Source organism: Euwallacea similis, chromosome 16 (assembly GCF_039881205.1).
Source record: "Euwallacea similis isolate ESF13 chromosome 16, ESF131.1, whole genome shotgun sequence".
Classification (NCBI taxonomy): domain Eukaryota; kingdom Metazoa; phylum Arthropoda; class Insecta; order Coleoptera; family Curculionidae; genus Euwallacea; species Euwallacea similis.
In genome coordinates, this window is record NC_089624.1 from 612,895 (window position 1) to 634,297 (window position 21,403).

Genomic DNA, 21,403 nt, shown 5'->3' on the forward strand with positions numbered 1-21,403 from the left:
AATATACGATGCCCGATCTCCAATTACAAAGATTTATAATATAAACTGTAATATCTAGACAAGGAAGTAATCTATGATTTTACTTCTTTTAGAAAACTATTCTTCTCAAAAAAGTGTCTCAATGAAATGTTAATCATCTCTATAGGGTCCTCTTCCAAATGTCAAATTTTTAGAAACCCCCCGTAGCGAGAGAACTAAAAACAATAAACTTAAGCGTTTTGATGTAATCATTGTTTCTCTTAAATTGAGTCCTGGAAGCGTTTATTAGACTTCTGATCTTTTCCAGATTCTGTGAAAACCATAAATCCCATCGAACCCAAACTCAACTAACCTGCAGTGCAAAATCCACTGAGCGAGGTGAAAATTTTAAGACTTTTTTATAACCTTTATATTTTTTATGACAATTTAATTATATATCACATAAATTTTAAAAAGTCAAGTTTAGTTTCATAACTTGATAAGTCTTTATCCTGTTTTTAGTATTTTTTAGATACACCTACCTTCTCTTCTTGCTGCCTTACCTTCTTATATTTCCTATTTGATTTTTTAATTTACACACTTTCTTCTTAAAATTATGTAAGGCGAGGATTGAAAATTTACATAGAAAATAAACTGCGATCACACGTTCTGTCACTTAGTTTTCGGACGGCTGATTCAGTACCAGTGTGTTTTCAAATACAATTATACATCTACCTTTTAGATTAAGTCATTTTAAGGGGAAGGTGCTCAAACAACCGATAGTCCTCTTACTATGCCGCTCATCTTCAACTAATAATTTTGTGCAGTTACTTGGTCAACACGGTGACTAGACTTAAATCTCCTCGATTATTTTCTTTGGGGAGGATGGCTGAAGTGTGGTTTATGTGGAAACTTCTGAAAACAGCACATTTATAGGAAAAATAAAATATAGGATGGGTTCAATCATCAAAATCGTTTTTGAAGGTACATAGCGACATGTATTTAGGAAAATCTATGCCATTTTTCAATATGAAAAATACTTCGCCGACTACTACTCGTATTATAATATTCAAATACAATGTACCCTGGAATATGAAATAATGAACGTACTAAGTTAACCATTAAAAACAAACTTATGTTATATACTATAAATTAAAATATTAAAAAACACTGTATATAAGTTCCATTTTAATAAACGTTTCTCCTTAAAAATTTTTTTGTTTCTATTTGTTCCGAAAGTAGGACAAACATGCCAAAATTTAATAGAAATATAGAGAACGAAGGTATTCTGAAATTGATTCTATGTGTACGAATGTTAGCTCAATGGGCGTTGGAAGAAAAATAAACAACAATAATTCCATACAGCGGGTCTTATAACAACTTGTGTTAGTTCAGATTCAAATTTCTTTAGGTACAGCAATTCATTTTTCCACCATTAATAATCACATAACCTTCTTGGTCAATTACTTATCCCTAACAAAGTGTAAAAAATAATTTTTTTTTTCTACGACCATGTAAAAAATTACAACTTTCATCATACTTTGTTCTAACCGAAAACATCATTTTCATGCCTAGAAAGAATATTCCGCAACGTTCATTTTTATCTCTAGAGATGAAGGCTTGACAGCGACGCTGTGTGTGTGAACGTAGCCCGCCATTCATAAAGGTATTGTTGGAAGTTGATTATTGACCGTTTGTTAATTTTGTGTATACTTCGCTACTTATAATAAAATCCTGCACTGTCGAAGCATAGTGTGTGCGAGTGGATTTGGTGATTTTAATAACCATTACATAATTTGACAATTTAATTACCATTTGTATCATGCATGGTCATAGAAAAAGTATAATATTCTACTCGCCGAAAATAATTTTCTGTAATTCGAAAACGTTATGAAACGAGGCGAAGTCAAAACCGTTCTCTCATTGACAGAAAATGCTAGTTTCGTCACTCGTTGAACAATATACTATTCTAATTGATAATAAGATCGATTTTCTGCGAGAAATAGTTTAAGTTTGGAATTTTTAGAGGTTACGCAGAAGTAGTGTCAAGTCACTTTTGTGTAAATGCTAAAAATTCTAAACTTAAAATATACTATTCTGACCCGCCGTAAAGCCAATTTCAGATCACAACACCTCCGTTGGATACAGTGAGTTGTAAACACAATTTTGAACGAATTAAATTGATACTTTCACTAAGACAACGACTAAGAAATTTCAGCAACTAATAATATCCCACTGTATCCACTTTATTCTTTCATTCAACCTTTGAACGAAGTTCAATGAATTTGATTTATTTTGTCGCGCTGACGTCGATGATCCCGCTACGGCCCTGCAAACGACAAAATGGGAATACAACTACAGGTACAAAGGTGAAAAAAGGGCCTTCGGACAGGTTCAAAACACAGCCTGGAGCGACGTCAGTTGCCTTATCTTTTTTTGTCCCGATATCGTTAAATTCTATTAATGTTGTAACAAATGAGAAATCTTACATTATGTTTTAATTTTCTTCACCATCCTCGCGTTTCCTCTTCTTGCCTTTTGCTGAAACAAAACAAAATAATACTGACTGTTTTGAAATATAGTTTATAAAAAAAAAGGAACACATTTACTGTTTTTCTATAGCCAAGTTGAAGCCGAAGCTATGAAGGGAGATACGAAAGTAAATTTACATTTTTACCGAATAAAATACATCATTTTCTCGTATATGGATACCTAGGTTTTTATTAAGATACCAAGATACAAGTACGATCATCCTTCTCCAAACCACAAAAGACTTCCCCAGCCACAATCCTGTCGTGCCCAACAATTGTGATGTCATCCACTGAGAAGGTAGAAGCACCCACAGTACCAATTTTTACAATACTTTTAATAATACAGAGAAACAGATTGAGTTCCAACATATACACCTATGGGACTCTACACCTAAAGTTCCGTTCGCTGAATATTCAATCCACAAAAACATACACTTTAACGTCTATCCTTCAGAAAGGACCTAAGCCACTTCTCTAACAATAATCGTTGGTTGACGCAAAAAAATGTGTAAATTTAAATATCTAATGGATTTTTTTATTTTAACAGTCCTTGATTTTCTGGATTAAACTGCCAATGTGAATTTTCTAATTAAATTGAATTTAAAAAATCATATTAGGAGAGATCAAAAAAGGAAATAAATGTATTATATATGCATGTATATGGAAAAAAACTGTAAAGCGTATTTTATGCTTACCACTTGACGGAGTAGTGTTATTAATTCCGCCTTCATCATCGTCATCTTCCTCTTCCTCAACATCATCATCTTCTTCATCTTCACCAGCTTCATAATCTCCCTCATCTGACAACTCATCCAGATTCTCTGAATAAACGACTCCTAGATCGACACTATCGTCCATTTCTTCATCATCCTGGTTAATGAGAAATTATATGACAACAATTGTAAAAATAATACATGATATTGTACAAAAAAACAATAAAAGCACCAGTTTTAGATTTATTTTAAAACAATTATTTTCATGGATTTTGACCAATTGAAATTTGTACACACACACACCCAGAATTTACAGATATAGTACACAGTAAATATTTTTTATACCTCTTCTGAGCTGTCATCATCATTGGAGTCCTCTTCACCATTACCATTGACCTCTTCTTCTCCTTCCCCATCAACTTCACTTTCCTCTGCTTCATGTTCTTCAGCATCAAATCTGTAACAAACACAAATCTCTTAATAATGATACCATGTCATTATTATTATTGTTCATCACATATCAAGCGTGAAGACAGAAGGTGCTCAGAATAAATTATAAACAGTACTAAATGTTATCAAGTAAACAAATTTTAGACACTTCAGCATTTGCTAACAAGTAACATAAAAATTTAATAGTTTCACTTATATTTTATAAGTATGAATAGATAAAAGCACCAATAATGTTTAAGACACGCGTTAACTTGACCAATTCTTTAAAATAAATCAGAAAAATATGGTAATTCAAACTTTCTAACTTGTGTTTTACCAATACTCGAGCATTGTTACTAAATAAACTTAATTGTAATTTCAAGAATTATTCTATTAAACTCAAAAATAACAAGCATCTTACTCATCTAAGTATTTAAGATTCGGCAGCATCTTAAACACTTTCTCCCTGTAGTTCTCCGTACTGGTGGCCTCATTGTTGAACAAATCCAAGTGCTTCAGGTGCTTGAAGGATTTCAGTGCCTCCAAAGATTCCAAATCCTTAATTTTATTGCCACTTAAGTTTAAATAGGCCAACTTTGGACTGGTTTCCAGTATATCAAAACCGCCAGATATTCTAAGATAGATTAAGACTTTAAATAAATCTGGATTATGTTGGTACATTAGAAGTTACCTGTTGTCGCTTAACTCAAGTTTCTTCAAATTTGGAAGCTTGGGAAAACCTTTTAAAGAAGTGAGGCCGACGTTAATCAGCGAGAGGGTCTCCAAATTCTGAAATTCGTCAGTTAAGCCCACAATATTTGTACTCCGGCAATTATCCAGGTTAAGCTCTTTGATCTGTGAATAAAAAATCCCCTATACTGTGTGAAATGTACGAAGTCATTTACCATTAAAACTGCATATTTTATGGTAATTTAAAATTTTATAATTTACCGTCTAATACTACCATAGCTAGCGAGTACCTGAACTAACCTGAACTAACCCGAATCGCACTAAACATAAATAAAAATACGTAGAGTATTTGGTAATAAAAAATAATAATAGAAAAATTTAAATAGAACCCATTAATAAAATGTTATTAAATTTGATTAATTCCTTTTTGCATATTAGGAATAATTTTAAAAGCAATTCAGACTCCCAGAAAAAAGTTCCTTAATAATGTCCTATTTTCGTCTTTCACATTATTAATAAAACGAAATTGAAATCATTCGATTCTTCGCGAATATCTTTGAAATGTTCATTTTTTTTTGGTTATTTCAAATATTAGTTACAGAAAAAATAAAACTGTAAAATTTGGATACATTGTTCCTATTATGATATCCAATATCTCCATCCTATCCATTTTTATTCTACAATATTCAATATGATGATCAACATATTTTGATGCATCAAAATGATATTAAAATCAATAGGGTGATTTTTTTTCAGAAGTTAAACCTTCTTTTACCTCAGCCAAACCTCTTCTGAAAGCCAACTGCAAGTATTCACTTTTACATTTGACAGATTAACTAGTTATTGTGTGACAGGGCATTGGAGAACCAACTCTAAGGACTAAATTATTATTATGCTGTCAATTTTAACTGCAAATTAATTTCCACACTGTTAACTTACACTCTTTTTCCCTAAGTTAAGTACACCATATAATAGTATGTGTTACTTAGTTCATTATTTTATGTTTCATGGTTGTGATGTGTACTGCAAACTTTGTTACAATTAATTTTTGCAATTTTTGTTTAATTAAAATTAGTTTATATACAGGTTTTACTTAAATAAACTATTTTTTTAGCATTCCTTGTTTTATACAGCTTCATTTTTTATTTCACAAAGATTTATGACCATAAGCAGTTTTTCGATTGTTGTATTTTTCTTGCAACTTCTTAATTTTACAGTAAAATTAGAAAAAATAATATTCAAAAGTCATTAGAAAATGCTATTTTTGAGTAACTCATGGTATATTGTGGGATGTAGAGTTCATGTGTGTGGTGTGTTGGTTCAAACACAAGTAATGCATACTAGGGTAATGCATACTGTCCAGATAAAAAGAAAAATTCAGATTATGAGTTTTGGAAATCAATATTATCTACCAGAATAATAATTTATAGCATAATAACCATCAAAAAGCAGAAGCACTTATATTATTTGGGGCAATATGCCAGAATTCCATGACCTCCTAAGGAGAAAATATATGTTGAATCTATTTTAAGTACTGTAGACAGAAACTGTAGAAGTGTGAATAAATTACTTTACCTACAAACATACAGTGAGTAGCATTTATCACACTGATTTGAGTGAAGCAAGTAAATATCAATATTGATCATATAGACCAACAGCAACAGTACTGGTAAGTAGATACTAGGATGTTCATATGTGTACATAATATGTTTTCAAAAATTAGTAGTTAAGTTTAGTGTGATACTGTCTTTGATTTGTATATGGTGAGGACCAAAAAATGTTCAATAAACTATAGGTCAAGAGGGACCAATGGATTATTGGTCCTCTAAAACATATGTAACAACTAATAAAAAAATGTCATTGTTCAATTTACAGGTCTTTAATTGATAACTCATTTGAAGTCTCATTATTACAGTATACATGTATAGTGAAAAACATAATAAACTTCTAGGATGGCCCTGCTTCCAAGGACAAAGGATGAATTTCATGACTACCATGTTCTCAAAAAACCTTTTTTTATTTGCTCCAAAATTCTGAGTTGGATATGAAAAATCATATGGAATGGAGACTGTTGTAGATCTGAGTCAGGTGCCATTTTTTTTATTTGGGAAGCATGGTTATTGTTATTCTATATTTCTCATTTTATATCTAAGCAAAAATGTAAACTTACATTGGTTCTATATAGTGCGCACAAGATAACATTGATATAATGATGAAAACAACAAGGAATTCTTAAGAAACGGTTGAATGTTGGCATAAAATGCCATCATGTATGAATGACCACTCTCCATACTGATGAGTGGTGTGCCATTAAAATCTATTTTCCCCAGCTGAATGAGGAACAACAGAATAATTTGAAGTTCACGCAAATAGACAGAATGCGTTTAGAGAAAATAAAATACGATCAACAGCATTTAATTAGTACAACATAACGGGAAATAGAAAATTAATGCAGTCCGTACGTTACAGTTTTCAAAACAAATGCGTTGGTATACCAAACCTACCGTAAATAGAACCCGAAATTTAGGCGAAAAGTGAGCAATTTATACTTACATCGGCCGGATTCTTGCCTCTCTTCTCTAGATATATGCGTTTTTCCATCTCGTACCCGTTTTTTGATAATGTTAATCACATAAAACTATAAGATCGGAGAGAATTAATGTTTGGACATCAATCGAAAAAACCTGTAAAGGAGGACCGCCAAGATTGCCGTTAGTGGATGCGCATGCGCTACGTCATTTTCCAGCGAAACGTCACGAACTTGTTTTCCGGTTCATGTGGATGTGTTCAATAGTTCGCACTGTTCATACCGGTTCCGTTCAGCAGTTCGGGTTCTAAAGCTTTTTCCAAGAATTCTCACTGCTCGTATAAGCATGGGTGTGCACTGGTGTGCGATTTTATACAGGATGTCCCTAAATTCTCTCTACAAAACTCTACCATTGATTCCTGAAGTTGAAATATGATAATGTGACATAGATTTAACCTTCATTCAAATATTTGCGATTTTTGAAATATAGCCTAGGGAGTAATTTTTTAAAATTGTTTTTATATTATTTTCTTGCGGTGATTGTATTTTAACAATATCTCGTATTGGAAGGTGTTAGGGGTTAACAATCCAACATTTCTTTGCACTTTTGATATATATTACAAAAAGACATATCAAACACCAAAACGGGATAAGAATTTTTGGACCAAATGTGAATTTTTAATTGGAGAAGTTTGTAATTCAGCGGTATATTATAGAGGATTAAATAATACTTTTTTCAAACTGGCGGTTAGGAGCCATACTGACCCATAAGCGGGGTCGCGAAGACCACAACGTCAGTTGTCAAATCTAACGAGCGACTAGTGGTACATATATCTATAATATTTGTATAACTAAGAGGTAATACCGCAGGGGGATCAAACTCGCCCCCCTAATACGATGTCCTAGCCCTCGAGGCCTTGAAATAAAACATTCATATAACCTCATGTGTGTTGCCTGTCTGCTTGCGCAGACACCCCATTGTATGCTTACGAAAACATTCTTAAAAATTCACGGATGATTAACGTATTCGAAACGATTCGAAGTTGTGGAAATATTTTGAGTGCGCAACCAACGAATATATGAGACAACGCTATTTTATGGTTAACTTAGCTCAGCGAAGCTTGTGTTGACGAGGTAAAAATTGCATTTTTTATCTACTATTGTTTACACTACGGCATGCTACGGCAATTGACGGTTCATTCTATTGCGCTTTGATTCCGCTTCAACATATTCAAGATTGACAATGCAGAATCTATCCGAAGACTTGACCAGAAAGAATAGACCTTTTGTAAATCACCTCTCTATGGCAAAACCGCAGCACATTGAGAAAATTTATTCTCAAAAATCTTGGTGTACAAACTATCTAGTGCTAATTAGCTCTGGCTGTAATTTCAGGTCCCCTCATCGGGGTAGGAGGCATTTTTTCCACAAGACATCCTTTTCCTGGGATAGTGAAGAAAATTAACAATTAGGTTTTTTGGTATTGTAATTTTAACGTCCAGGAACACAGAACAAAACCGATTTGTAGAAGGGCATGGGATCCATCACCAATTCACACTTGGACACTTCAAAGAGTGAGCCAACGGTGAAAAGGAGGCAAATTCTTTCGTAAAAAGTCGATCTGAGCTTGTAATGATGGTAGAGTAAAAAACGATAGTTCCATTTAACTCTGCTACTTGAGGTCAAAAGATATTGCCGGGGATAATGGTGGATAGATCTGAATGTAATAATGGTGACTCATGGCTTTTGAGTAATTAATGCTAATCAAGTCTTTTAAGGGATAATAATTCATTTCACTTCATTCAAATCATGGACCCTCAGTTTTAATAGGACACTAAATGCCAAACCTGCCTTAAATTCAATTTAGTGAGTGCTGGGGAAAAGGACTTAAAAGTGTCTGCCAAGTTTGGTTAAAAAAAAGTCCAGTGCGTTTAAGAAATTCTAAGAACTATGAGGAAAATACTTATAAAAATAAATTAAATTTGAATATCCTGTGTTTTTGCCTAATAAAACGTTTGCGGACCTTTGCTCAACTTATATGAAGCTTTGCCATACTTTTTGATGCAGAATACCTAATTCTATTCAAATTTTGAAAGCTTAATTTAGGGACGCACTGTACTACTCTACTAATTCCAAATGACAGAGTGTCTTCTGCTTCTCTAGTAGGTCTGTCAACTATCTATTATCTGCCAGCTGATCACTTGTCTTGTCAACAGTCACTAATAACGTCAGAAACGAAAACATCTTGAACCTTTTATTAACAAATTTTATTTTAGTGTAAATTTAATAACAACAGTTTTTAATTTTATTTTATTCACGTTATTTGCAAACCTTACTTTTTGACTTGCCTTACATTAGCATTCAGTTGATGGTATAGCCATGAATATCTGAACAATAACTGGAATCCTTATGCAACGCTAGGTAGGTAAGTAGAAGGTACCATTCCACTAGTATGCTGATGAAGGTTAATATTTCTTTTGATCTATTTTCTTGTTGACTGCTTCTGCCTTTCTTCTGAAATTGAATGGCTCTGCCAAGATTCACGTTTTTTAGCATAAATATTCAGGTCCCACCATTATCTTCTGGCAAACATAAGTACCTATCTATTTAATTTTTAGTGGTACATTTGAAACAGAGGTGTCCATTTGACACTGTTTCCTAAACAATCAAACTTTATAAATAAGCACTATTTTAGCATAAAAATTGTTCAAGGAGAAAACACTTTATTTTATGTCAATTTACAAATGCTATTGAGTTGATGTTGATACCTTGATAACAAAGTAAAAGGTGTATAAATTGTTATGTACCACATTTAGAAGAAAGTACAGGCGACGTGAGTTACAAGATGTGGATGTATTTTATTGTATCATATCAACAAGTTGGATTCTTCCTTCTGTGAGTATGTACTTATTAAGATACCTCAACCTTGACCTCAGCTCTGTGCTTTAACCTCTTGCTATTTTTACTTTAAAAACTGATGTCCTTGATTACATGAGACATGAAATTCACCTAATTATTTTTTATTTTAGCTTATTTATATAGCAGGAAAACATCTCTGGTGCCTAGTTTTCAGTGGGAAAGATTTAGCCTTGGATATGGCATATACACACTGAATTCAGCTATGAAAATACCTATATTAGAAACCAGTGATTATTAAAAAAACCTGGATTAGGGTTATATCCAGTTGAATATGGCTAATTGATAGTTTATAAACTTAGTTTGTTGGCATGCGTTGTTGTGAACAAAAATTATGTTTATAACTATGAATTAGTGATATGAAGTTGTATAATCCCAGCCCAATAAAGAGGCTTTCTTTCTTTCTTACACTTTATTCATGCTTTGAATATCATTTATATAGTAAACTGTTACTATATGTAGCTGTAGAATATGTGATTAAAGTCTTGCTATAAAAAAACCTTAAGGCCTTGCACAATACACAATACATAGGTAAATTTTGGGTGCCATGTTAGTAATGGTTGCCATCTGGATATTGAATACCATTAGTGATGCATCAATGCAAAAAAATTGATAATAGGCAGTTGCACAGGAAAATTTTATGGAATTTTTTTCAATTCTTTAACTTTACTGTCAGGGGGCACCTTACTACAATAATTAAGAGACCGGAACAAAAATAAACATGCATATTACTAATAAATTAAAAAAAATATACAAATTTTGTGTGGCCTTTATCTATGATCCAATTGGAGAGATTTTCTGGCATTTGTTCTGTAAAAATTTGTGGAAGTTTTTTCATTTAAGTAGCAAAGCAAAATTTGCACCATCTATCCACAAATCTTTTTTATTTTTCTATTCCTTTGTTCTACATTTTTTGTATAGATTATTTTTGATGAGATTATTTATTTTTTTAAATTCTATCACTGTTTAAAATAAATGACTTAACTGGGAAACATGCCATATAAACTATGAACGCATTAAAATATAACAATGAACTAGCCTTCAAGGAAAATATTAGTTGATTTTTATTCCAGATAAATAAAATGTCTCTTAAATCTAGCTTTGTATATGCCTATTTTTCATAGATATATATTTGCTTTTGAATTTGCTCTAGTTTTGCTGATTTCAATGATCTTAATACATAAAGAAAGTTTTGAAACTGAAGTGACGGGCTATTACACAGGAATTGTATATAATATAATATTGTTGAGTTTCATTATATGGAAAAATTCTTATGAGTTTAGTCCAAATTTATGAGAATGGTAAGCCTTGTGGACAGAATGACGCAGTAGTTAACAATTCGTTGTAATGATATGCCGTCTTTCGTCATCCATTTTTTATTTTTTCTGCCTGATCTGCAGTCAGATTTAGTTATTAAAACTAGTTTGATGATTTAAAAAATTTAAAGGTGATAATTTATCTTAATTGTCGTTTCTTTAAGTTAAAGAGTGTTGCTTAAATCGAGGGCCGGGCTAATCGCCCGGGATACTATCATCCTGCACCCAACCAGTACTATGGCGGTGAGTCGTGTTCCGAGCCCGCCGCCACAAGAAGTTAACACACCAGTTGCAGAAAATTGGTGTTATACCCAGGTATGTGTATAGATAAAATCTTATACGCGTAGTATTTCCTAAATACTGTAAAGTAGCAATGCTGATGGGTGATTTGTAAAAAATTCCGTAGTGCATTAATATGGAAATAAGCATCAAATACAATCCATAATAGTTTTATCCGTGTAAAATTTGTATTGTTTTCAGTTTTTGAGAATTATTACGTTGTACAAAGGCAATGCTGGTACTAATGCTGGGCTTAACTGAATAATGTATGAGAAAGAAAAAAAACAAAAGCAACTATAACAGAGATTACTGCTGAAATTAAACTACACTATTTTTTTTAATGACTCTTACTTAACACTGACTTAATGGGGAACGCCGGTTTTCGATAGCAATTACCATTTCAGAGCAGCCAGGGCGCATTTTTGAAAACCTGCATTTTTTATAGTGTGTAAATGTTTTGTTATTCAGAATTTTTGTTTCAAATTAAAAATTGTTTAAAACACTTTTTGGCATAGAAGTTTCATGTTGTAAAAATTTATAATCTCAGAATCATTGAACGGAATTGTAACTTTTTAAATATAACACCCTGTATATTATTGGTTCATTTGATAATTCTCTTTTAGCTAATTTAAATATAGCATTTCATTTAAAGTGTCTTTCAAAAGTATAGGAACGGTCAAATATGTAAGAAACGACTTAACTAAAAATTACCATATTTTGCACAGGGAGGATAAATGTAATGCCCGATTCAATTATGACAATGGCAATGCTGTGGAATTTATACTTTTCTATACTTAACTTTTAGGTCAAAGTAGTGAAGTTCAGTTATATGTGGACCATCAATAATTTTAGTTTCTGCAGAGAAGAGATGGGCGAAGTCCTGAAGTCCTCTACCTTCTCCGCAGGAGCTAATGACAAACTGAAATGGTAAACTTATAATTCATTAAGGCTGCTGAAATATTTACATCAAATGTCGTTTTTAAGGTGTTTAAGGGTCAATCCGAAAGGGTTGGATGAAGAAAGTAAAGATTACCTATCCCTGTATCTTTTATTAGTATCTTGCAATAAAAGTGAAGTAAGGGCCAAATTTAAATTTAGCATATTAAATGCGAAACGTGAAGAGACAAAAGCCATGGAAAGCCAACGAGCATATCGATTTGTTCAAGGTAAAGATTGGGGCTTTAAGAAGTTTATTCGACGCGATTTCCTATTAGATGAAGCTAATGGTCTGTTGCCGGATGATAAATTAACCATATTTTGTGAAGTGAGTATTGAGTTTGACCATAGGAGAAAAATATTATAAGTAGAGATGAAAATGAATCTATTTTTTCAAATGACTAAAACCTCTTACTGAAATTTTAAAATATGCTCCGTAGTCATTTGTACCTGAATTTATTACTAATTCAATTTATTTTTTATACTATCTCTGACGTTTTTACTTACGATATATCTGTTTCAAAATTCCCTCTTGAACCTTGAATCAAAATTTACAAGATAACGTAAATAAAAACGTCTCCATATTCGTAATTAATTTTTTTTCTTGACTATTAACTATCTGGATCTTCTGGTGAAGATATATAGTTCCGGAACCCAATGCTCTCCGGATAAGATCATACGTACTTAAAATTTTTAAATAACTACTTATGCAAATGTTTTTTAAATTTAGTATGTCCCTCTTTTTTTAAGTAAGAAGAACATAAATGAATTAATTTCTTTTAAAACTCAATAGCCTAGACAATGTGTACGTGATTGCTTAGACGCGAGAAGCTAACTTACTAATTCGTTGAAACCGCATTTTAAATACTTAACTAACAAAAAAAAGTTGTAAGCAAGAAGGTAAATCTTTAAAACTCTATATTTGCCTAATCAATAAAAAGTTCCGCAAAACAGTCGAACCTACCAAAACTAGTTTTACCTGCCATCTCTACTAATAATTAAATTTTTTATTGAACTTTTAGTAATTACGAACAGTTTTTCTTTTATTTTTGTAAATACATAATAAACCGTTTTTCAATTCTTTGTATTTTTAGGTAAGTGTTGTAGCTGATAGTGTAAATATTTCGGGTCAATCAAATACAATTCAATTCAAAGTACCCGAATGTCGATTATCGGACGATTTAGGTCTGCTTTTCGAGAATCAAAAATTTAGCGATGTTACGTTATCAGTAGCAGGAAGGGAGTTCCAAGCGCATAAAGCTATATTAGCAGGTATTTTTATTACATCACTCGAAACTCACTTACTCAAAAATAACTTTTTATTTACAGCTCGAAGTCCAGTTTTTCAGGCCATGTTTGAACATGAAATGGAAGAACGGAAACACAATAGGGTAGATATAACGGATGTAGACCACGAGGTTCTGCGTGAAATGTTAAGGTTTATTTATACTGGGAAGGCGTCTAATTTAGAAAAAATGGCTGATGATCTCTTAGCTGCTGCCGACAAAGCAAGTTGATATGATTTATGATCTTTTTTATTTTACGTAATGATATTCACATTTTCAGTATGCCTTAGAAAGGTTAAAAGTGATGTGCGAAGAAGCTTTATGTACAAATTTGTCTATAGAGAACGCGGCTGAAATATTAATATTAGCGGACCTCCATAGTGCCGATCAGCTGAAAGCTCAAGCGATTGACTTTATAAATACGTAAGTAAATAATAACTTAAAAGACTTTTTCGGTTTTTTTTCAAGACAGTTGAGCGATTTTTGAATATTATTAATTTCATACCAAGATTAAGGCGAAGAATTTTAATTAATGGTCATCTCTGTGTATTTCTCCAAATGAAATAACCATTATTACATCAAATTTAATTGGTACCTACTATTTTTTTTACGTAGCCATGCCACTGACGTAATGGAAACGCAAGGCTGGAAGTCGATGATCCAGACCCACCCACATCTTATAGCGGAAGCATTCCGCGCATTAGCCACCCAACAAATCCCACCAATAGGGCCGCCCCGGAAACGCGTGAAACAGAGCTGAAACCTGTAGTAAGTCCTACTACGCCTGACTGTTTAAAAATGTGTTCAATCTTGAGCCGATCAATATTTGAACTAAAAGTCGATCGTTAATCGAATATTAATTATTATTGTTCTGTGAAGTTTTGTTAAAAACCGAGCAACTAAAAAAACGATATTGATAGGCTTTGATCTTAGATTTTATAATCAACAGTCTTTTACAACTACTCAAGACATGTTTCAAACATCCAGCTTTTTTGTATGTTGTGAGGTTTTTTGAAATTCAGTGATATAATTAAAGTATCTTTTCTTATTAGTTCCGTCTTTCGGCAAGTGATGGTGAACCGAACTACCTCATCATAATTTTTCGGAATTAGTTCGTATTGAGATTTGTCGTCGAAAACGCGTTAAATTGTTCGGCTTTTTATGTCGTAGTTAAATTATTAATTTGCCATAATGTTATGAACCCCTTTTCCTATTAGAGGTGAATTAATACCCTTTAAGTTGTCGTGAAAGCTTCAGAAACGTAATAGAGGAGAACCTACCATCACTACGTGTATATAGGGGATTGTATGTATTTATGGATCTAATCTTAGAGAAAACCGTAATAAATTTTTTTTCTGAATGTTTGGTTTACTTTGATAACTTCGACGCTAGCCCTACCCGCGAACTATAATCATTCGACAATAATGAGAGACTTTCCTTTGCGGTATATAAAATATTATTTTCTACTGCTTTCGTTCCTTAGGAAGTATTCAATGAGATTAGCAATTTAGGGTACCTATTTATATATTTACAGAATATGTGACAATTAATTGCTATTTAAATGTATGTCGTTGTTCTTAAGTTAAGTGATACGTACCATGCAGCGAATCGGTACCACTTATCTATTGCAAATTACAGCGGGTTAAAACGTATTTTAACGGATTATTACTCGGAATGACTTCTCTGTGATTTTCTTGAATTAGGTAAAACAATAAGAAAATTAAAAAATGTGTTATGCATAGTTAAATCGAAAAAACTGACAATTAATATTGAAGGACAAGCCTTAATCATGTAATAAATACTCGTAAATACCTTCCGGCTATAATAGAAATTGATAATTATTAATGCTAAAAGAATCAATCAATTAATCGTCAACGATGGTAACATATAATGTCTAAATCAGAGTGGTGGTAACTTTACTGAGGGTCAAAATTGTTAAGTTGCTTTTATAAGTATATCTGAAAATGGGAATAAAAATACTATTAGGTGTACAACTTTGCTTCCGCCGTTTTTTTTCCGAATTTCGCGATTTTATTGTAAAAAACTAATTATACCTTTAGGATCCAAAGTATTGTCCATCGCTGGCCACTACTTTCTCCCATCTTTCGGGCAGCATACGAATCCCGTGTTGAAAAAATTGGACATCTTTTGAAGCGATCCACGATTCTATCCAATTTCTTACTTCTTCATAAGACCGGAAGTGTTGGTCAGCTAGCCCATGTGCCATGGATCGAAACAAGTGATAATCAGAAGGAGCTAGGTCAGGAGAATATGGCGGGTGGGGTAGGACTTCCCATTTCAATGTTTCCAAGTATTTCTTGACCACTTGCGCAACATGGGGTCGAGCATTATCGTGCTGCAAAATCACTTTATCATGTCTCTCGTTGTATTGCAGCCGTTTCTTTTTCAATGCTCGGCTCAAACGCATTAATTGGGTTCGATAAAGAGCACCTGTGATTGTTTCAGTTGGTTGTAACAGCTCATAATATATTACGCCGAGTTGATCCCACCAAATACAGAGCATGATTTTGGAACCATGAATAGACGGTTTGGCCGTCGACGTGGAAGCATGGCCGGGATATCCCCAAGTCTTTTTGCGTTTGGGATTATCGTAATGAACCCATTTCTCGTCCCCAGTCACAATACGATGCAGAAATCCCTTCCGTCTTTGCCTTGCAAGCAACTGTTCACAAGCGAACAGACGCCTGTCAATATCTCTTGGTTTCAACTCGTACGGCACCCAATATCCTTGCTTCTGAATCATTCCCATGTCTTTGAGGCGTTTTGAGATTGTTTGTTGAGTCACTCCCAATGATTGTGCCAATTCTTGTTGACTTTGACACGAGTCTTCGTCAAGTAATGCTTCCAAGTTCGCATCTTGGAAAATCTTCTTTCTTCCACCGCTATGTTGGTCTTCGACGTGAAAATCACCGTTCTTGAAGCGCTGAAACCACTCACGACATGTCCTTTCACTAATAGTGGCTTCCCCATAAGTATCTGAGAGCATTCGATGAGCCTCAGCAGCAGATTTCTTCATATTGAAGCAGAAAAGTAAAACCTCCCGCAAATGACGAGAATTTGGCTCGTACACTGACATTTTCAATTGCGAATAACTTTATGATGAAGACACAAATAGACTAATATTTTTATGAGGTTATGTTAACAGGTGCCCAAGGCTCCTGCATGCCCACATGGGGTTATTTATTTCGATCATTACTTACCGCTACATACATCTATTCAAAAACGGCGGAAGCAAAGTTGTACACCTAATATTTTTTAGAAAAAACCACCCAGACGTATAAGCAGAGCTTCTGAAGTTATGAGCATGTCAAAGTGTCTTAGAAATTTCTTTTAATAATTTTTTTTGGTATAATAAAACACTAGTTTTTAGACATGTTTATATCTAAAATTTATTTATTTATTCTATGTATTAAGTATGTACTTATGATAGTTATTCATATTCTTAAAAATGAAACACCTACTACGTTGCCGGCAAAAACTGTTCAGCTTTCGGCAATTTCAGACTTTCAGAAATCGGAGTTGATAGTAATATCAAATTAAGTTAAAGATTCTGTATGATGTTTCGAAAGCCCGCCGAACATGTAGACAGATATCAACCCTGACAGAAACATCCGTCTTTAGAATTATCCACAATCCAGTCTAAATATCTAGTTACACGAGTGTATACGCCTGGATATCCTGGTCTGGCACATCCATTCCCCCATGAAACTATACCTGTAAAATTAATGGGAATAGCGAATTCTTTGGATTAAAAAATTGAGATTACCAATCAATTCGTATCTTTTATCATTCCTTTCTACAACTAGAGGTCCTCCACTGTCTCCCTAAAATAAAACACGAAAAATGTATTACAACTTTTTTATGTAAATTTACTTAGATACCTGGCAAGAGTCCCTCATTCCAACTTTAGGGTAACCAGCGCACAGCATATTATCAGAAATCATTTTAGCAGAATAATTGGTCATTCTGCATTCTTCATTACTCAAAACAGGAACGTTAACTTCCTGCAAGATGCACGCTGGCTTTCCATCTTCCTTTAACGTGCCCCACCCTGCCACCGTGGCAACTTTACCCACATAGATATTGTCTGTAAAGGATGAAATTGGTTAATTTAGAATTAAGGGAGATAAAAAGGCTTGTAGTACCTTTAACTTTTGGTAAACATACTGGTTTTATATGTTGTGTAATGGGTACTCTGTCGTTAAGCCTTAAGAGGGCGATGTCATTGTCGAAGTTTAAAAAACTGAAAGCACCGGCTACGGCTCTGAGTACAAATCTGGATTCTGGTCGTTTGGAGTCATTACATCTATCATGTTCTCCCAGAGTCACTTTGATCATAAACCACATGAAACTAGAAGTACTATGAAGATTTTTTGTTATTGGGAGAAACTTGTATTACCCTTTAACACAATGAGCTGCAGTTAAAACATATCGATCATTGATCAGCATTCCTCCGCAATAGAATCGATTAAAATAAGATAATCTAGCCATCCAAGGGAATTCATTTTCTAGTGTGGGCTGTCCTCCTACAATCCTGCTGTTCTCGTTTCTTTCTCCGCATGCTGAATATAGAAAATACGTAGTTTTGTAGAAAATGAAAATGACATATGTTTTGCTCTAAAACTTTTCTACAAATTGAACTAGTTTTTCAACCTTGACCGTTGCTTCGAACTATGATTGTGTACATTATTGGTTTTCGTTTTCGTGGTCGATTCGAAATCGAAGAACAAGTCATTGTCTGCAACACTTCTGTTGCAACTGCTCAACCTTGACATAGAAATTTCGGTAGGTTTTTATAGGTATAGTGAAATGGATACGCTTCCGCTCTCTTTATTTTTTGGGTCTCGTGTGTTACTGAATTTTTAATTAGGTATTTAGAATTTTCTTAATGACAAAATAAGCTACCAATTTTTCGTCTTTATTTTTTTCACTTTATTCAGCACGGCACTGTTTTTTTTTACAAAATTTAAATGGATGAACTTTGAAATGTTTTCATTAAATTAAATTAATAAATAAAATTTTATATAAATCACTTACTACACTGGCATGGTGAAGCTGGTGTGTCATGTGCTGGAGGAGGATTGTTTTGTTGCCTAATGAAAATCCTCTCAATTGCAGTGGAATATGGATTGGCCGCCTGAAACCATAGGAAGAATAGTTGTCATGACTTTAATGTGTTGTACTGCTTATGCATATTTAGAACAATTTCCTTGCGAAAAAGCTCTTTACTTTGGTTAGTAGATTGTCGAAGGGAAGTGAAGCTCTTTACCTCCTGTATCCAATAGAATATGTAGGCGATTGTGATTTATCAAGTACAAAAAAAATTTTAATGACTAGCAGCTTAAGAAGGGGTTACTTTTTATCAAATATTCAGCAAATTCTTTCCCCAAAGAAAAATCACATAAAAAGTCTGATTTTTCATATCTTGACGGTATGGTGACAAATCAGTTTTTCCGGCTTGCAAGAGAAATCAACCTGCGTCAGCAATTATTAAAAACAATTAGAATATCATGGTAGTGAAATAATGTAAAATAGAATTCTTTAGACCCAAATTATTAATGTGCTGTTAACTCTAACATCAAGCTAGTTGTCATAGAAAAACGAGAATCTGGTCAACACTTGATCTTCATTTCAATGTTTCTGGTTATTAACTTGATGTTGGTTAACAGTGTTTTAACAATTTATAACGTACATTCTTAACAACTATTAAAATGAGCAACTTTCTTCTAATTTTACCGTCCTTGTAACTGTTACCCTTTCGGAGGATTCAATACAAAGTGTTGTGAAAGTGCTTTTTCCTTCCTGTATGTCCGCAAATACTTTATCACCTAGCTACAGGGTAATTAAGTTTCAATATTTATTTTGTGTTTGCTTTGTTATGCGAGTTTAACAGACAAAATTTACGACATGAATGCCGAATCGCAAAAAAGAATTATTCATTGTATAATCAGAGCCAAGAGTCCTCTTACTCTTCACATTAAATGTGCAAATTGATCGCAGTTAATTCACAGTTATCTACAGCCACCTTAGTTTCTATGACAGTCTTTGTAATCATGTAGCAGTCGCATACATTAATTTCGCAGTCGCCACATACTCACTCATATTCACCTACTGCATTTAAGCTGCAGTCTTACTACAGGCCTTCTCAGCAATTGGCAATCTTCAATAATCAGTCGACTCTAATAACTCAGTCCTTTTCCTAAAATTTGCATTTCCCGGCAGTTTCCTCTTAATTCACAAGGGTAACCATGCAATCAAAATTAAATTAAATGAGTTTAATAAATTTTGTTTTTTCGGTAGTTAAGAATTTGGCCAAATAGGTGTCTGGATTCACCAAAAATATCTTGGAATTGATTCAGGATCTCCTCGGCAGTATTGCTAGGGTATCCAGAAATTTTGATCGAATTCTCTAGATTTTTTAAAGAAATGTACTACTTTTCTCAACATGATATTCGTTCATTCGTATAATTACTTGCCTGCATTGCATACATTCAGAATATACCCACATAATCTTTGTTAGAGGCATAATAATATAATATATAGGGTGTAACATTTTTAGTTGGCTCATTGCAAAATTGCTCATTTTCATATATAAAAGCAGAGTATGCATACTCAAACATTTTCATAATGGATGGGAAGAAAGGTGTAAATTAATTGATTAACAAATTGTTGATGAAAACGTCATCTTAGAAGATGTTAATTAGTGTGTTAACAACGCAAAAATCATTGGTGCTTGCGACATGAAGAACTTTCATCTTATAATCGACTAATATTAATAGTTTTTGGAGAGTTCCCTTGATGTGTACTGTGATTTGTACCATTTATACTCATTTTGGCTCTGAAGTGTAAATGTTTTAGAGATTTAAGGAATTTTTCATTTCTGACTTTATGAAGTTTTTGAAATTTGCAGTATTAAAACTTGTTTTCAATACTCCACCGTGGCTTTTGTAGACAAGAACCTGTTAGGCGTTTATCCTAAAATCACCAGTACCATCGCTGCAACAAAACTCACCTGACCATCTTTGCACGCAAATCCAACAATCAGCCAAGACACAACACCAATTGCAGATAAACTCATATTTCACTGAAAATATTCCGCATGCACCGAAACAATTAAATGCCGAGGATTAAAAATCGAAAATCATTGAACTTGTTGGTACCGAAGAACCAAAGTTAACTGTTTATCCATGAGCTAAAAGCAAGAAAGCAAGTTCAAAGCCGACAACCGACGCATACCGTGTGTTTCCTTTCTTCGCGATTATTTTTATTCTCGGTCAAGTCATTCTTCTGCATCCATTTTAAATGAACCTGACAATCAGCAGCACCCGAATTCAGGTTTGGGTGGATTCATATGGCAATGCTCGTTTATATTTTAATTAGGGGACTGGTTTAGTTAGTGAGATATCAGTGTTGGCGCAGGCACGCCGATGAATGGTACTTTCAAAACATCATTTTTTTAAAGAGAATTTTCAATGAAAGATAGATGAATTTCTTCATCTATTGCTTATTTAAGGATTTGAATATTGATTTCTGTGCATTAGTAATAGGGAACCGCAATTCTAACAGTAGCAAAAGTTACAATAGCACCCTTATCAGTTTTGGATACACCATTATTGAATCTCTAGTAAATTATAATGGTTGATAAATGTAATTTTAATGTTAATCATTTCCCATGTTAACTGGTAAACATATATTGGAATTAATGATACATTGTTGAAATGAATCAAAGCTAACGACCTCAATATTAATGCTTTTAATGTTGTATCTGTTTTAAATCCTTTTAAACCGCTTTTTATTGTCA

General features: G+C 33.3%; 3 protein-coding genes across 3 annotated transcripts; 1 reads left to right on the plus strand and 2 right to left on the minus strand.

Annotated features, from left to right (window-relative positions):
- Nucleotides 1-933: 933 nt before the first annotated feature.
- Mapmodulin (acidic leucine-rich nuclear phosphoprotein 32 mapmodulin) lies at nt 934-7,044 on the minus strand. The gene is made up of 6 exons (XM_066397976.1): nt 6,875-7,044; nt 4,323-4,486; nt 4,053-4,265; nt 3,548-3,659; nt 3,185-3,359; nt 934-2,499 (listed from the first exon to the last, which is right to left on the minus strand). Exons 1-6 carry the CDS (start codon nt 6,920-6,922, stop codon nt 2,456-2,458), a joined length of 756 nt encoding a protein of 251 aa, XP_066254073.1. The 5' UTR covers nt 6,923-7,044; the 3' UTR covers nt 934-2,455.
- Nucleotides 7,045-9,058: 2,014 nt separating this feature from the next.
- Nucleotides 9,059-14,940, plus strand: rdx (BTB/POZ and MATH domain-containing protein rdx). The gene is made up of 8 exons (XM_066397974.1): nt 9,059-9,273; nt 11,245-11,395; nt 12,165-12,286; nt 12,344-12,623; nt 13,390-13,567; nt 13,625-13,803; nt 13,862-14,004; nt 14,197-14,940. The coding sequence occupies exons 2-8, from the start codon at nt 11,318-11,320 to the stop codon at nt 14,339-14,341; spliced, it is 1,125 nt and encodes a 374-aa protein (XP_066254071.1). The 5' UTR covers nt 9,059-9,273; nt 11,245-11,317; the 3' UTR covers nt 14,342-14,940.
- A 2,037-nt stretch (nt 14,941-16,977) lies between these two features.
- On the minus strand, nt 16,978-20,896 carry LOC136414130 (trypsin-1-like). Its single transcript, XM_066397975.1, has 7 exons — nt 20,615-20,896; nt 18,640-18,739; nt 18,002-18,164; nt 17,748-17,953; nt 17,484-17,689; nt 17,369-17,426; nt 16,978-17,316 (listed from the first exon to the last, which is right to left on the minus strand). The coding sequence occupies exons 1-7, from the start codon at nt 20,678-20,680 to the stop codon at nt 17,195-17,197; spliced, it is 921 nt and encodes a 306-aa protein (XP_066254072.1). The 5' UTR covers nt 20,681-20,896; the 3' UTR covers nt 16,978-17,194.
- Between the last annotated feature and the right edge of the window lie 507 nt (nt 20,897-21,403).

What these genes read in the sequence shown, in the direction of transcription:
- Mapmodulin (XM_066397976.1), bottom strand. Translation starts at nt 6,922, where the DNA reads ATGGAAAAACGCATATATCTAGAGAAGAGAGGCAAGAATCCGGCCGAT. An exon ending in GAGGCAAGAATCCGGCCGAT is followed by an intron (nt 4,487 to 6,874) that starts GTAAGTATAAAT and finishes TTTTATTCACAG; the next exon opens with ATCAAAGAGCTTAACCTGGA. An exon ending in ATGATGACAGCTCAGAAGAG is followed by an intron (nt 3,360 to 3,547) that starts GTATAAAAAATA and finishes CTCATTAACCAG; the next exon opens with GATGATGAAGAAATGGACGA.
- rdx (XM_066397974.1), top strand. Translation starts at nt 11,318, where the DNA reads ATGGCGGTGAGTCGTGTTCCGAGCCCGCCGCCACAAGAAGTTAACACA. An exon ending in GCATAAAGCTATATTAGCAG is followed by an intron (nt 13,568 to 13,624) that starts GTATTTTTATTA and finishes TTTTATTTACAG; the next exon opens with CTCGAAGTCCAGTTTTTCAG. An exon ending in TCTTAGCTGCTGCCGACAAA is followed by an intron (nt 13,804 to 13,861) that starts GCAAGTTGATAT and finishes TCACATTTTCAG; the next exon opens with TATGCCTTAGAAAGGTTAAA.
- LOC136414130 (XM_066397975.1), bottom strand. Translation starts at nt 20,680, where the DNA reads ATGAGTTTATCTGCAATTGGTGTTGTGTCTTGGCTGATTGTTGGATTT. An exon ending in AGCTTCACCATGCCAGTGTA is followed by an intron (nt 18,165 to 18,639) that starts GTAAGTGATTTA and finishes TTCTATATTCAG; the next exon opens with CATGCGGAGAAAGAAACGAG. An exon ending in ATGTTTACCAAAAGTTAAAG is followed by an intron (nt 17,690 to 17,747) that starts GTACTACAAGCC and finishes CATCCTTTACAG; the next exon opens with ACAATATCTATGTGGGTAAA.